The sequence below is a fragment of the Bombina bombina genome, chromosome 2 (assembly GCF_027579735.1).
Source record: "Bombina bombina isolate aBomBom1 chromosome 2, aBomBom1.pri, whole genome shotgun sequence".
Taxonomy (NCBI): Eukaryota; Metazoa; Chordata; class Amphibia; order Anura; family Bombinatoridae; genus Bombina; species Bombina bombina.
In genome coordinates, this window is record NC_069500.1 from 583932390 (window position 1) to 583948257 (window position 15868).

The 15868-nt window shown below is 39.8% G+C and overlaps 1 protein-coding gene across 4 annotated transcripts in view; it reads right to left on the reverse strand.

Annotated features, from left to right (window-relative positions):
• VPS13A (vacuolar protein sorting 13 homolog A) overlaps positions 1 to 15868 on the reverse strand; it is a 767672-nt gene that overhangs the window by 410911 nt on the left and 340893 nt on the right. For all 4 annotated transcript variants that reach the window (XM_053702484.1, XM_053702483.1, XM_053702481.1 and 1 more), the window contains exons 26-33: positions 14742 to 14898; positions 14584 to 14663; positions 14432 to 14491; positions 12494 to 12656; positions 10858 to 10974; positions 10426 to 10529; positions 7295 to 7462; positions 761 to 1068 (exon numbers count right to left, since the gene is read on the reverse strand). In XM_053702484.1, the coding sequence (XP_053558459.1) occupies positions 761 to 1068; positions 7295 to 7462; positions 10426 to 10529; positions 10858 to 10974; positions 12494 to 12656; positions 14432 to 14491; positions 14584 to 14663; positions 14742 to 14898 (1157 nt within the window). The remainder of the gene's footprint in view (positions 1 to 760; positions 1069 to 7294; positions 7463 to 10425; positions 10530 to 10857; positions 10975 to 12493; positions 12657 to 14431; positions 14492 to 14583; positions 14664 to 14741; positions 14899 to 15868) is intronic.

Sequence of the window (15868 nt, forward strand, 5' to 3'; positions counted from 1 at the left end):
ATGAAAAACATAAGAATCTGAGATGGTTTACATCTGGTTTTGAAGAGGTTTTTGGGTGTTTACAGACATATATTTACTGTGGATCAACAACAGAGAGAGAAAAAATATGGAAAATGATGGTCAGCAGTATAAAAGTTAAAATGAGATGTTTAATGAAGATTTAACTTGATTTGTGTTCGATCTATTACGTCACACACTAAAGCCAACAGACAAAATAATAGCCCTTCCCAATCTTGGGACTAGGAGGCTTCTATTTTTTTTATTTAATTTCTAAGTCTTATAGTCATTTGCCATAATTCTCTTTCATGTTTTAGACAGGATTAAAATAAAAATAAAAATTCTATTAGCAAATGTATTATGTTCTCTTGGTATCATTTGTTGAAAAGCAGGTAAATAGGCATGAGATGTGTGCATGTGACTAGAGCACTATATGGCACCAGTTTCGCAAGAATGCTTTTAACAATGTTATTCATTTGCAAGAATGCTAGATGGCAGCAGTGTTTGTTGCCATATAGTGCTCTAGTCGCATGCAATATACCTACATAAATAAGATATATAACAAAGAACACCATGAGAGCAACTTGATGATAGCAGTAAAGTATACAAACGATTTTTTTTTGTATGCTTTATCTCAGTCATGAAAGGATACATTTAGGTTTCATGTCCCTTTAATTCTGCTATCTATAAACAGTGTATTCGCTACAAATAAGTAAGCAAAGGTTATTCCATTTTAATAGCGGTTTTATTCTCACAAATTTACCTGTATAACTTTAATTCGCTTAATTTCACGGTCATGGAGTCAATCACAGGAGGAAGACTGCAGCGACTTTTTAAAGGTACGATGGAGAACGTATTATTAACAGTAATGAAACCAAGGTCAGCAACCAAGACATTTGTAGAAGTAGATGACTGTGGTACAATGACAACAGGTGCTTTAATATTAATATCCAATGCTAGTCTAAAACTGCGCTCAGCAAGCTCTTTCACACCTGTTGCTGCCTTTTCGGCTGCATGTACTGTGGCTTCTGTTAGGGCCTCTTTGGCGGTTTGAAAGTTATCAACAAATGCCTAAGAAGAAAAAATAATAAATAAACATACATTGTATAAAATATAATTTTAGCATTTAGAGTTGAATTAAAAGAGAGTAAAGGGCCTTGAATTAAGATCAATGTCCAGATTGTTTAGAGATGGTCAATAACACAATTTCCATCTAAAGGGGAGGAGAGTCCACAGCTTCATTCATTATTGTTGGGAATTAAGAACCTGGCCACCAGGAGGAGGCAAAGACACCTTAAATACCTATCCCACTTCCCTCATCCCCCAGTCATTCTTTGCCTTTCGTCACAGGAGGACGGCAGAGAAATGCCGAAGATCGGTGTAGTCTCTTATGGAGGGTAGTACGCTTCGCATTGGGACTGGAGTTTTAAGTAGTCCTGTCAGCCTCTCAGTGAGAGCCTGGGCGAAAGTTAGAGTCCAGCGATGCAGGAAGAGCCTTTCTGCGAAACCATCCCGACTCAAATTAACAGCTCCACAAGCAATCAGCGTTGACGAGTTTTGCTGCCTGCTTTTTACACTCAAGTCCATGTCAGCAGCAAGGCTACTAACCTGTCACACTTGAAGGACCATGTTCCTGTTCCACAGCGTAGATTCTGGTAAGATTGTTTCATTTTTTATTACATAATGATAACACGGAAGACAGGGTCAGTGTGACACCTTTTATCTTTAGAATCAAGAATCAATGGTTAATATTTCTGGAAAGGGGATTATTGAACAGGGGGAGTTTATACATGATATTGTTTATTGTGTCATTGCTGCATTATGTGTGAGATGAGGCTCTGGCAATGTGTGGAACTTTCAGCTGATTTACGGGAGTATTGCGCGTCCCTCTTTTGGCGCGTTTTCTCCTTAGGCAGGGGCGGTCCTGCCAGGCATTACATGTGACCGGGTGTGGCAATCTCTCTTCCTCTGTTGATCAGCGGTGCAGGAGATGAAATGGCTTCTATAGTCTGGGTCATAGGAGGTGGTGAGTGCCCCGGCCATTGGAGGTTATAAAGGTGCCTATTTATTAAGTTAATCTAGTCCGTAATAAAAGCGCAAGCTATGGAGGACTCTGACGCATTAGAGGGTTCTCCCTCTTTAACAAGGTCTAATTCCTGTGTTTATTGTGAGGAGGTTTCGGTAGAACAGCCTGCTCAACTATGTTCCACATGCCTTAATAAAGTTACGACATCTAAAAGTAAACGGATGTCTAGTACTACTGAGCCATCCACCTCTGAGGGTTCCTCGTATTCATCTCCAATTGCACATGCAGCACCCCAAAGTCCAACCATTTCTCCTGCGGGGGAGATTCATTGGCCGTCAGATTTTGCGGGTCAACTGCAAATGGCGGTATCGAAAGTGATCCATGCCTTATCACGTTCTGCTAAGCGCAAGCGTAGGGCGTATCATGGCGGCCCGGCCCAGGGGTTGTCTACGCCTATGGAAATATCAGAGGCGTTATACGATGACGAGGCCCACTCCGACTCTTCGGAGGAGGCCCCTTCTGGGTCGGAGTCCGTGTCATCTAAACCTCCGGCTGAGGAGAAGCCTGACCAGGTTTAGGATAGAGAATTTGTGCTTTTTGCTGAAGCAAGTGCTTGCTACTCTGGAGGTTTCCGGAACCTGCGATTCCTATGCTTGATAAAGTATATGAGGACAGGGTGGTGCCTCTGGCCTTCCTGGTTCCTGTTAAGATGGCTAAAATTATTAAGAATGAATGGGAGCGATTAGGTTCTTCCTTTTCACCTTCTTCTTTTAAGAAACTGTTCCCTGTTCTGGATTCTCAGCTTGAGCTGTGGGGTACTGTCCCTAAGGTGGATGATGCTATCTCCACGCTCGCAAAGCAGACAACTATTCCACTCGAGGATAGTTCGTTGTTTAAAGAGCCAATGGATAAAAAGTTGGAAAACATGTTAAGGAAGATGTTTCAACACACAGGGTTTGTTATTCAGCTGGCAGCGGCCGTAGCTGCAGTTTCCGGAGCTGCGACATATTGGTGTGAATCCCTGTGTAAAATGGTCGAGGGGAAGACTTCCATCGACGAGATACAGGATAAGATTAAGGCGCTGAAGGTTGCCAATTCTTTCATCTGTAATGCCAATATGCAAATTATTCGCCTGAACGCCAAGGTGTCAGGTTTTTCCGTTTTAGCTCGCAGGGCACTGTGGCTAAAGTCTTGGTCTGCGGACATGACCTCTAAATCGAGGCTGTTCGGTCCAGGATTGGATTCAATCATATACACGGTTAAGGGAGGCAAGGGAGCTTTCCTACCGCAGGATAAGAAGTCAAAGCCTAAAGGATCTACTTTTCATCACTTTCATGCGGACAAGGCCCAGCGCCAGCAGCCCGCCGCAAAAGCGGACCAGTCCAAGGGAACTTGGAAGCCGGCTCATTTTTGGAACAAGTTTAAGCAGAGCAAGAATCCCGCTGAGACAAAATCGGCATGAAGAGGCGGCCCCCAACCGGTCTCCGGACCAAGTAGGGGGCAGATTATCTCTCTTCTCAGAAGCCTGGCTACAGGACGTTCAGGACCCTTAGGTTCTGGAGGTTGTCGCCCAGGGTTACAGGATAGGGTTCAGATCCCATCCGCCCAGGGGCAGATTCCTCCTGTCAAACCCGTCTTCAAGACAGAAAAGAGAGGCGCCTTTCTAGAATGTGTGAGGGATCACTCCTCTCTCAGCGTTATCGTACCAGTACCCCAAGCAGAAAGGGGTCTAGGCTACTATTCAAATCTTTTTGTGGTTCCAAAGAAGGAGGGCACGTTCCGCCCGATTCTGGACCTAAAGTGTTTAAACAAGTTTCTGAGTGTTCCATCGTTCAAAATGGAAACAATCAGATCTATTCTGCCCCCAGTTCAAGAGGGAGAGTTCATGACAACTATAGACTTGAAGGACGCTTACCTTCATGTGCCAATTCACAGGGACCACTTCAAGTTCCTAAGATTTGTGTTTCTGGACCAACACTTCCAGTTTGTGGCCCTCCCCTTTTGTCTGGTGACGGCCCTGAGAGTCTTCACAAAGGTTCTGGGGGGGCTACTTGCAGTGGCCAGAGCCAGAGGCATTGCTGTGGCATCCTAGTCCAGGCGCCGTCAATCAGTCTCGCAGAGGATCATTCGAGGGCTCTTCTTCTTTTGGTCCAATCTCACGGTTGGAAAATCAACTCAGGAAAAAGTTCCCTGGTTCCCAGCAACAGGGTGGAGTTCCTGGGCACAATAATAGACTCTATGTCCATGAAAATATTTCTCAGACCATCGACGCAGGAAGATTGCGTCCTCTTGTCTTGCCCTTCAGTCCTCCTCAAGCCCCTTGGTGGCTCAGTGTATGGAGGTGATCGGACTCATGGTTTCCAGCATAGACGTCATTCCATTCTCCAGGTTCCATCTCAGACCTCTTCAATTGTGCATGTTGAGACAGTGGAACGGTGATCATTCAGATCTATCACAGCAGATATCCATGAATGCTCGGACTCAGATCTCCCTCTCTTGGTGGATCCGTTCGGAGCAACTGTTCATGGGGGCATCCTTCTTGAGACCGTCCTGGGAGATTGTGACCACGGACGCAGGTCTGGCAGGATGGGGTGCTGTTTGGGGTGCCAGGATGGCACAAGGAAAATGGACCCGGGTGGAGTCTCCCCTTCCGATAAATATTCTGGAACTCCGAGCACTCTACAATGCTCTAAAGGCATGGCCTCCTCTGGGGTCGTTCAGCTTCATCAGATTCCAGACTGATAACATTACCTCAGTGGCTTACATCAACCATCAGGGGGGTACGAGGAGCTCCCTAGCCATGAGGATCTTGGAGTGGGCGGAGTCCCACAGCTGCTCGCTCTGAGCGATTCACATTCCAGGTGTGGACAACTGGGAAGCAAAATTTTCTCAGCAGGCAATCCTTCTATACGGGGGAATGGTCTCTCCACCCCGAAGTGTTTGTGGAGATTTGTCTCAGGTGGGGATCGCCGGAGATATATCTCAAGGCGTCCAGACTCAATTGCAAGCTACCCCGATATGGGTCGAGGTCCAGGGATCACAAGGCAGAGCTGATAGATGCCTTGGCGGTGCCTTGGGGGTTCAGCCTAGCTTACTTACTTGTCCTGGTGTGAGAAGCATGGATATCCTTGGCAAAAGGTAAAAGTATCCAGGATTCTGTCCTTTCTCCAAGAGGGTTTGGAGAAGGGTCTTGCCGCCAGTTCCTTAAAGGGACAGATTTAGGCATTATCAGTCTTGTTGCATAGGAGGCTTGCTGAGCTCCCTGACATACAATCTGTTGTTCAGGCTCTGTCTAGAATCAGGCCTGTGTTTAGACAGTCTGCTCCCCCATGGAGCTTAAACTTGGTCCTAAGTATTGCAGAAGGTTCCATTTGAGCTTATGCACTCCATTGACATTAAGATTCTGTCCTGGAAGGTTCTTTTCCTGTTGGCCATTGCATCGACACGCAGAGTATCTGAACTGGCTGCCTTGCAATGTGAGCATCCTTATCTGGTTTTTCATGTGGATAAGGCTGTGCTTCGCACTGGTTTGGGGTTTCTTCCCAAGGTGGTGTCTAACCGTAACATCAATCAGGAAATATTTGTTCCTTCTTTATGTCCTAGCCCTTCTTCTAAGGAGAGGTTACTTCGTAACCTGGATGTGGTTCGTGCCTTAAAGTTCTATCTTCAGGCTACAAAGGATTTCAGACAGTCTACAATCTCTTTTTGTGGTGTATTCAGGGAAGTGCAAGGGGCAGAAAGCCTCTTCTACTTCTTTGTCCTTTTGTTTGAGGAGCTTGATTCACTTGGCCTATGAGACTGCGGGACATAAGACTCCTCAGAGGATCATGGCTTATTCCACTAGAGCTGTAGCTTCGTCTTGGGCCTTCAAGGATGAGGCCTCTATGGAGCAAATTTGTAAGGCGGCTACCTGTTCCTCCATACACACTTTTACAAAGTTTTACAAATTTGACGTTTTTGCTTCTGCAGAAGCTGTTTTTGGGAGAAAGGTTTTGCAGGCTACGGTGCCCTTTGATTAGGGTCCGCCTTTTACCCTCCCGGTTTCATTCAGTGTCCTCTAGAGCTTGGGTATATGTTTCCAACAGTAATGAATGAAGCCGTGGACTCTCCTCCCCTTTAGATGGAAAACATAAATTATGCTTACCTGATAATTTCATTTCCATCGAGGGGAGGAGAGTACACGGCTCCCGCCCGTATCTCCGATGGGCGGACCTAAATTTAATTTATCTTCTGGCACCATTTATACTCTGATATTTCTCCTACTGTTTCTTGTTCTGTTGAAAGAATGACTGGGGGATGAGGGAGGTGGGGGAGGTATTTAAGCCTTTGGCTGGGGTGTCTTTGCCTCCTCCTGGTGGCCAGGTTCTTAATTCCCAACAGTAATGAATGAAGCCATGGACTCTCCTCCCCTCAATGGAAATTAAATTATCAAGTAAGCATAATTTATGTTTTTTCATACTCAATACTGTTACCAATTATTGAATTTCAATACTCTATACCAAATACCCATTGCTCCAAATTTTCCATATATTTTGACTATCAACTTGTAGCAGTTACCTGTGTCTTGTGTGTTTATACAATACAATTAAAAGATCAAAAACCTGAAAATGTTACTTTGTGATTCAGGCTGAGCATATGATTTTAAAGCAGTTTTCATTTTACTTCTATTATCAAATTTGCATAATTCTTTATTGAAGAGATACCTAGGTAGGTAGTGTGCTTATTTCTAAAGCACTACATGGCAGGAAATAGTTCTGCCATGTGGTGCTCTTGCAAATATATCACATTCTTTCAAAACTGTTGCAGACACGTGCACACTCCTGAACTTGCCACCCTGTTCTTAAACAATGGATACCTATGGAACAAAGAAAGTTTGATAATAAAAGTAAATTATAAAGTTGTTTACAAACACATGCTCCATCTGAATCATGAAAGAAAAAAAATGGTTTTCATGTCCCTTTAAGGAATAATCAGTTTGCAATATTCTTGTTTATTAAGCAGTGGGTACGCTAAGAAAACCTCAGTTTTATCCTAACCAGTTTAATATTCAAGTGCAGCTGCCAATTTCCTTTATCATGAGGCTTGTACAAAGACAGGTCCATCTTCTCATTACCTATTCTCTACAAGCCTTAAACTGCTGCCATTAGCTTTTGAACAAACGTCCGCGTCATGCATTTCATTTGTCCATTTTATTGCTCTTTGTACAAAACATATTTGACTTTGTGAAGCATATTTTATCATTATCAACAACAATAATCTCTTTTTACTTACCAAAATGGCTGATACAAATTTGTTAACAAATATGACTTGAATGCACCCAACAGTTAATGTGATGTGGCTGTCAACTATGTTCATATCTGTGTAGGCAACACCTTCTGTAGCATTAACATATGATATCATTTTAAAACTGAAAACTTCTTTTCCAGTGATGTAGACAGCCTACAAAAGACACAAAATATACATTAATGTAAACAAAAAAAATGCTAAAACAAACACTAGTTTAGAAGTGTGAAGATAGATGTATTTGGTTTATGATTAAAAGATACAGTTCTTTGTAAAAAAATTATGACATTCAGTTTCACAGAAATAAAAATCTTCTCCTAATTAAAGGGACATTAAAGTGATGGTAAATCCAAGCATTTAAAAAAAACGCTAGGATTTACCTTCACTAACAATAAACTGTAGTTTCAGTCATCAGTTACTAAAAAAAGGTGCTACCCTCACCTTTTCAGTGCTGCGACAGCTCGTTAAAGACAGTGGCTCCGGCCGCCCACGGCACAGCGCTCTTCTTTAATGAGGTGACATTTCCACCTCTAAACCAATAGCCATGCGTGTCATCTAACATCCTAGCACGGCTATTGGTTTAGAGGCGGAAACGTCACCTTATTGGTAAAGACTATGGCACAGATAGGGTGAGTTTAGCACCCTTTTTTAATAACTGTATGTTATCTGTTTTTTTTAGTGTGAATTTAAATGTTGGTAATATACAGTTTTCTTTCCTATGGCATGCAGAGTCCATGAATCATTCCAATTACTAGTGGGATATATTTAATCCTGGCTGGCAGGAGGAGGCAAAGAGCACCCCAGCAGAGCTGTTAAGTATCACTTCCCTGTCAGTATATGGCCGGGTTATAATACAATATATTTAATAATTTTTCCGGAGGAGTCATCTGTTTCAATAAACATTTTGGAATTGAGAGCAATCTTCGATGGCCTCAACTAGCTTTGGTCTGTTTTATCAGATTCCAGTCGGACAACATTACTTCAGGGGCTTACATCAACCACCAAAGGGGGTGACTCGAATTCTTCATTGGGCAGAAACTCATGATTGTCTTCTGCCATCCACATTCCAGTAGTCGACAATTGGTAGGCGGATTTTCTGAGCAGACAGACTTTTCATCCTGGGGAGTGGGCTCTTCATCCGGAGGTGTTCTCAATGATAACCTTCAGGTGGGGGGTTCCGGAGTTGGATCTGATGGCGTCTCTTCAAAACGCCAAGCTTCCGAGGTATGGTTTAAGGTCAAGAGATCCTCAGGCCGTTCTGATAGACACTCTGGTGGTTCCTTGGGACTTCAATCTATCTTAACCGTTTCCTTCGTTTGCTCTTCTTCCAAGAGTGATTGCTCGCATCAAGCAGGAGAGAGCTTCTGTGATTCTAATAGCTCCTGCATGGCCTAGCAGGATATGGTTTGGGGATCTGGTGACGATGTCATCTCTTCCGCCTTGGAGGTTTACCTTTAAGGAAAGACCTTCTACTTCAGGGTCCTTTCCTTCATCCAAATCTGGTTTCTCTGAAGCTGACTGCTTGGAGATTAAACGTCTACTTTTGATAGACGTTGCTTCTCTGAGAATGTCATAGATACTATGCTTCAGGCTCGTAAGTGGTTACTTGCAAGATCAACCATAGGGTATGGTGTAAATACCTTCATTGGTGTGATTCAAATGGTCTTTCTTGGAACAAGGTAAAGGTCTGGAGAAAGGTTTGTAAGTCAGTACTCTGAAAGGTTAGATTTCGGCACTGTCTATTCTTTTGCATAAACGTCTGGCAGTTCTACCAGATGTTAATTTTTTTGTTCAGGCTTTAGTCAGAATCAGGCCTGTGTTTAAATCCGTTGCTCCTCCTTGGAGCCTTAATCTTGTTCTTAGGGTATTGCAGCAGGATTCGTTTGAGCCGATGAATTCTATTGATATCAAGTTACTATTTTGGAAGGTTTTATTTCTTATTGCTATTTCTTCTGCTCACAGAGTTTCTGAACTTTCGGCTTTGCAGTGCGATTCCCCTTAACGTATTTTTCATGTTGATAAGGTGGTCCTCCGTACTAAGCTGGGGTTTCTCCCTAAGGTAGTGTGGGATCGCAATATTAATCAGGAAATTGTTGTTCCCTCTTTTTGTCCTAACCCTTCTTCAAAAAAGGAACGCCTTTTGCATAACTTGGATGTTGTGCATGCTCTTCTAGTTAACCTTCAAGCAACTAAGGATTTTCGGCAGTCTTCTGCCCTGTTCATTGTTTTCTCTGGTAAGCGTAGGAGTCAGAAGGCCACTTCTACCACTCTTCTCTCTGGTTGAGAAGTGTCATCCGGTTAGCTTATGAGACAGCTGGACAACAGCCTCCTGAGAGAATTATGGCTCATTCTACTAGAGCTGTTTCTTCTTCTTGGGCTTTCAAGAATGAAGCTTCGGTGGAGCAAATTTGCAAGGCGGACACTTTTTCCACATTTTATAAATCTGATACTTTTGCCTTGGCTGAGGTTTCTTTTGGGAGGAAAGTTCTTCAAGCAGTGGTGCCTTCGGTTTAGGTTCGCCTGTCTTGTTCTCCCTCCCTTTCATTACGTGTTCTCTAGCTTGGTTATTGGTTCCCACTAGAAATTGGAATGATTCATGGATTCTCCATGCTATAGGAAAGAAAAAAAAAAGTATGCTTACCTGATAAATGTATTTCTTTCCAGGCATGGAGAGTCCACGAACCGCCCTTATTTATATCAAACGGCAGTTTTTTTGTTAAAACCTCAGGCACCTCTATACCTTTGTGTTATCTTCTTTTTCCCTTTTCCTTTGGTCGAATGACTGGGGTTTATGGGTAAGGGAAGTGATACTTAACAGCTCTACTGGGGTGCTCATTGCCTTCTCCTGCTGGTCAGGAGTGAATATCCCACTAATAATTGGAATGATTCGTGGACTCTTCATGCCTGGAAATAAATACATTTATCGGGTAAGCATAAATTTTGTTTTTTAAAAAGGTAAAAAAAAAAGTTAATTCATTTCCATTCAGCTGTCAGCTACATATTTTAAACAGAAAGCAATCTATATCACCAGTACTAAACAGTGATGATGTGACCAATCTTGATATTAGTAAACATTTTCAATATTTTAAATCAATAATTCACAACTAGATTAAACCCACCTTTTTATACAGAGCATTCTTGCTTGAATCTAGTACAACAATGTTTTTCAATTTTGCCAATACCTCCATAGATTGCTTCCTCATTATCACCTGAGAATCAAGACCTAGAAAGACAGAAATACAGTTTAATTGGTGTAATCAACACTTTGTGCAGCTTTATAAAATGCAGCATGAAAATAAACTATAGCTGGGAGCACTCTTATCTATAACCGCACGGTCAAATGGTTTCATATTAACAGTTACAGTAGAAAGCCTTTAAAGCATTTTAAAAAGTAATTGTCTGAAAACAGATGGATTGTGGTTTTGCAAATGCATTGCAAAAGTATTCTGAGGATTTGCTATTTACTTTTAACCAATGTTGTACACCAAAATAAAAAATACACTGTTCCTATAATGTGTGCAATAGTGCAAACATTTATTTTATTTTTTTACCTTGTATGCTGATTTCTGAAATTCTACATTTTTGCTGGCGAATAAAAACCCGAAGACAGGACAAATCGGCACAAATATGGAGATTTATAACATCATCATACTTTGATCTTTTTAGTGCTGGATAAAAAGAAAAACACAAAGAATTAGTTTAATGGTTTACCCATTAATATGCATGCTTTTTGACAAAACATACTTGTTTTTTCCCTTTTGTAAAAAATACTTACAGTTTAATTTCTAAGCATAGGCCAAATTAAATAGTCCATTTGTTAAAGTATCTCATGTATATTCCTTTATCTCGACTGGGTAAAAAATGTAAATAATCATATAGGTTATCAGTGGAGAAAGGAACAAACTTGTCATAAGAGGTAATGTCTAAAATATATTCTGGAAAAAAAGTGTGTAAGTGATTATACATTATTTTGTTCGCACTGTACATTACACACTGCAGTTTAAGCAATATGTATGTCCCTCACATTATGAAACATACTGAATTAGATCATTTTAACTTCCTGTGGCCGCTTATCTTATTTCACCGCTAACCCATTCTCTAAAGTCTAGGCATGCAGTACAGCCAAATACAAGCTTTGAAGTTGTAAAATTTAGGTTTGACTAAGGAGAATCATGATCACAAAGTTACATTCTAGAGAACGGGTTCTCAAACATCCAAAGGCAAACGCAAACATTCTGATGCACCTTGGGTTTATAGGGACAAAAAAAATAATGTTTGTATTTAGTAAAAAAAAGCTTTTTGTCATCGACTCATTTATTGCGGTTGCTATACCTTTAATATATAGGAACAATGTACTGTGATTTTTTTCTCTCTCCTTGTGAGTGTCTTCCCAGGAGCAATTTTATCTGCGGAAGTGTATTTAATCGTTTACATGTATCTCCTTTACATTTATTTCATCATTTGAAATAGCTCATTTTGCCTGTTTTATCCCCACCTATACAGAAAATGTCAGTATGCTATGCAAACAAGAACGTTTAAAAAAATCATGCTTCCACTAGGGGGTTGGACAGAGAAATACTAAAATGTTAATATTCAATTTTTTTGGTATTGGTCTCACTGTGTATTGAAAGATAAGACCAGAAGGATTGAATAAACTAATGAGAACTGCTTTCCCTACAAGCTCAGCACATTTCACTGTGTTGTGGTTATTAGTAGAGACAGCTATAAACGAATTATAGTCACAAATATATATACATATATATATATATATATATATATATATATATATATATATATATATATATAGAATTTCCCCATATATTTTATACTCTGCAGCTGGTATAAAACGCATTATAAACACATTAAGAAAAAAACTATTTTACATTACACTGTCGCTTTAACTCTGAAAATTGTCGGGGGATTTTCTCTACCCTCTAGGTGCATCCTGCAGATCCTAAAATATTCTACACAGTAATTAATTGATCAGTGCAGGAGCTCATTTATATATGTAAATCTAAAGATAAACATACTTAAGAGGCGTTTTAAGTCATATGTCCCTGGATTGCAAAACACAAGCAATGGCCCTGTAATGTGAAACTAATGAAAACACAGTAAGCTTACTTATCTAATCTAATCTAATCTAATCTAATCTGGACCACTATCTATCAGGACTGATCGTAATCATACTTATTTTCTTCCTTTGAGCTTCTTTCTTTTCTTCCTCTGTCTCTGGCACTTGATGCTGCTCAGGTTCCTTATTTTCAGACTGTGGTACAAGGCTGGTCAGAAAGCTCATTGTATTCAGAAGAGCTTCAGTGTGCAAATGTACATCCAAAGAAGAGAAATTCACCTGAAGAGAGAGTTAGTGCAACATTCATGGGTTTAAGAGTGCAGAACAGAATTATATCAAGCTTAATGCAGAGAATTGGCTAAAATATCTTTTATATTAATTATACAAAATTATGGATACAATTACAAAAATGCAAACAAGAAAATGTTGTATAAATTAAATTATATATATATATAGGCTGAGTATATGTTTATAACATCCAAAGCTTCTTAGCAGGAAGTAAGCCTCAGCCATTGATAATTAGCAGAAGTACCCATGGACCACTACTTCTGACTAACCCCATAAAGACCACAACATACCCTGTACATCGCTGCTTATTAAGGGTATTCCTGCCTATAATAGCGCCAGTCTCGCCGCCAGAGGGTAGACCACGCTATTATAGCCTCCCACTTGTAGGCGTCCTGAAATAGCGCTGTCTTACCCCTGGCAGCAAGCAAAACCGGGCTATTTGGAAAAACAAGCCCCATAAAAAGACCAACGATAATCGTTAAGGGGTTAAGCAACTAAGCATGCGCCATTGTACAAAATTGTGTAAATATACAGGTAAATTAAATTAATTAATAGTAGCTAATTTACTATGTATTTTTAAATTAAATTTGAAAACAATAAAAAACAAATACAAAAAAATTAATAATGAATAAAGGATATGTCCGTGCGTATCAAGTGACAATGTGTCCATGTGATCTTGGTGTCTCAAAATAAATAAATAGTGCAAAAGTGCAGCTCCTTATGGAAAACAAACCAAGAAGATATCACAAAGTTGCTACTTTTACCAGCCCTGTTAAATGTGCGCACTTATCTTTATACTGATAGGCAACCAGTATTCCGTAGTAAGATAAAATGTATTAAAAGTATAAAAAACATCACCAATACAGTGTGCACCTCCATACAGAGTAACACTATTTGTTTATTTTTGAGGCACCAAGACGACACAGACACATTATCACTTGTAGTGTTTGATACGCATGGACATATCCTTTATTCATTATTAGGTTTTGCAATTTATCTATCATTTATTTACTATTTTGTATATTTCTGTGTGATAACAGTTTTCTACACATTTATTGGTACCCTAAATTTGACACGATTATAAATTTGAGGTGTCATCTTTAGTTTAAGTGTAAATGGGCCGCAGCCAATGTAAAAATAGTTTGGGCTCTCCTTATCTATACTCACAGGCCACTCATACTAATGAGAAGCAGTAGAAGCAGTAGAGTTAGATGAATAGCTTTCACCAAGGAAGTTAAATCTCAAAACTTCAGATAGAGCATGCGATTTTAAGCAACTTTCTAATTTACTACTATTATCAATTTTGCTTCGTTGTTGGTATCTTTATTTGAAAATGCAGAGGAGCTGGCCTATTTTTGGTTCAGACCTGGGTAGCACTTTCTGATTGGTGTCTAAATGTAGCCACCAATCAGCAAGCGCTACCTAGGTGCTGAACCAAAAATGGGCTGGTTTCTAAGCTTACACTCAAATAAAGATATCAAGAGAACAAATTATAATAGGAGTAAATTAGAAAGTTGCTTAAAATTGCATGCTCTATCTAAATCATGAAAGTTGAATTTTGACTAGACTATTCCTTTAACATTTTTTTTATGCTAAAAAAATATTTTTAACGTGTAAATGCTGCACTGGCTTATGCATGAAGGATACTTTTTAAGCACAAAGTAATAGAGAATTTTATTATTACTGGTTTATTGAGTGGAAAAAGAATAATTTACCAAACACACAATATATTCATTTGTACGGCACATTATATATAAACGAAATACCTTTATCAGTTGTTCTACATTCTTATATGTTGTCTTGAATTCTGGTCCATTTACATCTGCCTAAACACACAAATATAATAATAATAATGATAGTGTTACAAACAAATCAAAATTGAAAACTCTTAATTATGTTTCATTATAGTTGTGCCAACCTTGGTGTACTCAAGGGTCAAAAGGTCATCTGTGGTGTTATCCAATGTTGTAATAATGTAAACTGGTTTTTCTTCATCATCTACGTAAAATAAAGTAAAATGAATATTGTAATTTACTTTAATGCTATTAAAAGTAAGAAACAATGTGAGTTTTTTACCTGTGTACTGAGGGCATTTTAGAGAGATCTCTCTCAAAAATGCATTTGCAGCCATATCAAATGTTCTAACATTAAGTTCAGTGCCTAAACCCAAAATCTCCAGCTGCAGAACAATTTTTTCTGTATCCTCAGAAAGATTGCATATCTGTAGTATCGTCTAAAATTCAAGGAAATAAAATTGTAAATAAAAAAGACAAAAGATTGGGTCCACTAAATATTAATAATAGCCAAAAATGAGTCAGCCAATACCTTCAACTATAAAAAGTAAATTTATGCTTACCTGATAAATTAATTTCTTCTATGGTACGACGAGTCCACGGATTAATCCTTTACTTGTGGGATATTATCCTCCTGCTAACAGGAAGTGGCAAAGAGCACCACAGCAGAGCTGTCTATATAGCTCCTCCCTTAGCTCCACCTCCCAGTCATTCGACCGAAGGTACAGGAAGAAAAAGGAGAAACTAAAAGGTGCAGAGGTGACTGAAGTTTAAAATAAAAAAATATAATCTCTCTTAAAATGACAGGGCGAGCCGTGGACTCGTCGTACCATGGAAGAAATTAATTTATCAGGTAAGCATAAATTTACTTTTCTTCTATAAGGTACGACAAGTCCACGGATTCATCCTTTACTTGTGGGATACAATACCAAAGCTACAGGACACGGATGAACGGGAGGGACAAGACAGATGGCTAAACAGAAGACACAACTGCTTGAAGAACTTTTCTCCCAAAAATAGCCTCCGAAGAAGCAAAAGGTATGAAGCGAAGACCAAGTCGCAACCTTACAAATCTGTTAAACAGAAGCATCATTTTTAAAAGCACAAGTGGAAGCCACTGCTCTAGTAGAGTGAGCTGTAATTCTTTAAGGAGGCTGCTGTCCAGCAGTCTCATATGCCAAACGGATGATGCTTTTCAGCCAAAAAGAGAGGTAGCCGTAGCTTTTTGACCTCTACGTTTTCCAGAATAGACAACAAACAGAGAAGATGTTTTACGGAAATCTTTGGTCGCTTGCAAGTAAAACTTCAAAGCATGAACCACGTCCAAGTTGTGCAACAGACGCTCCTTCTTAGAGGAAGGATTAGGACACAGAGAAGGAACAACAATTTCTTGATTAATATTCTTATTAG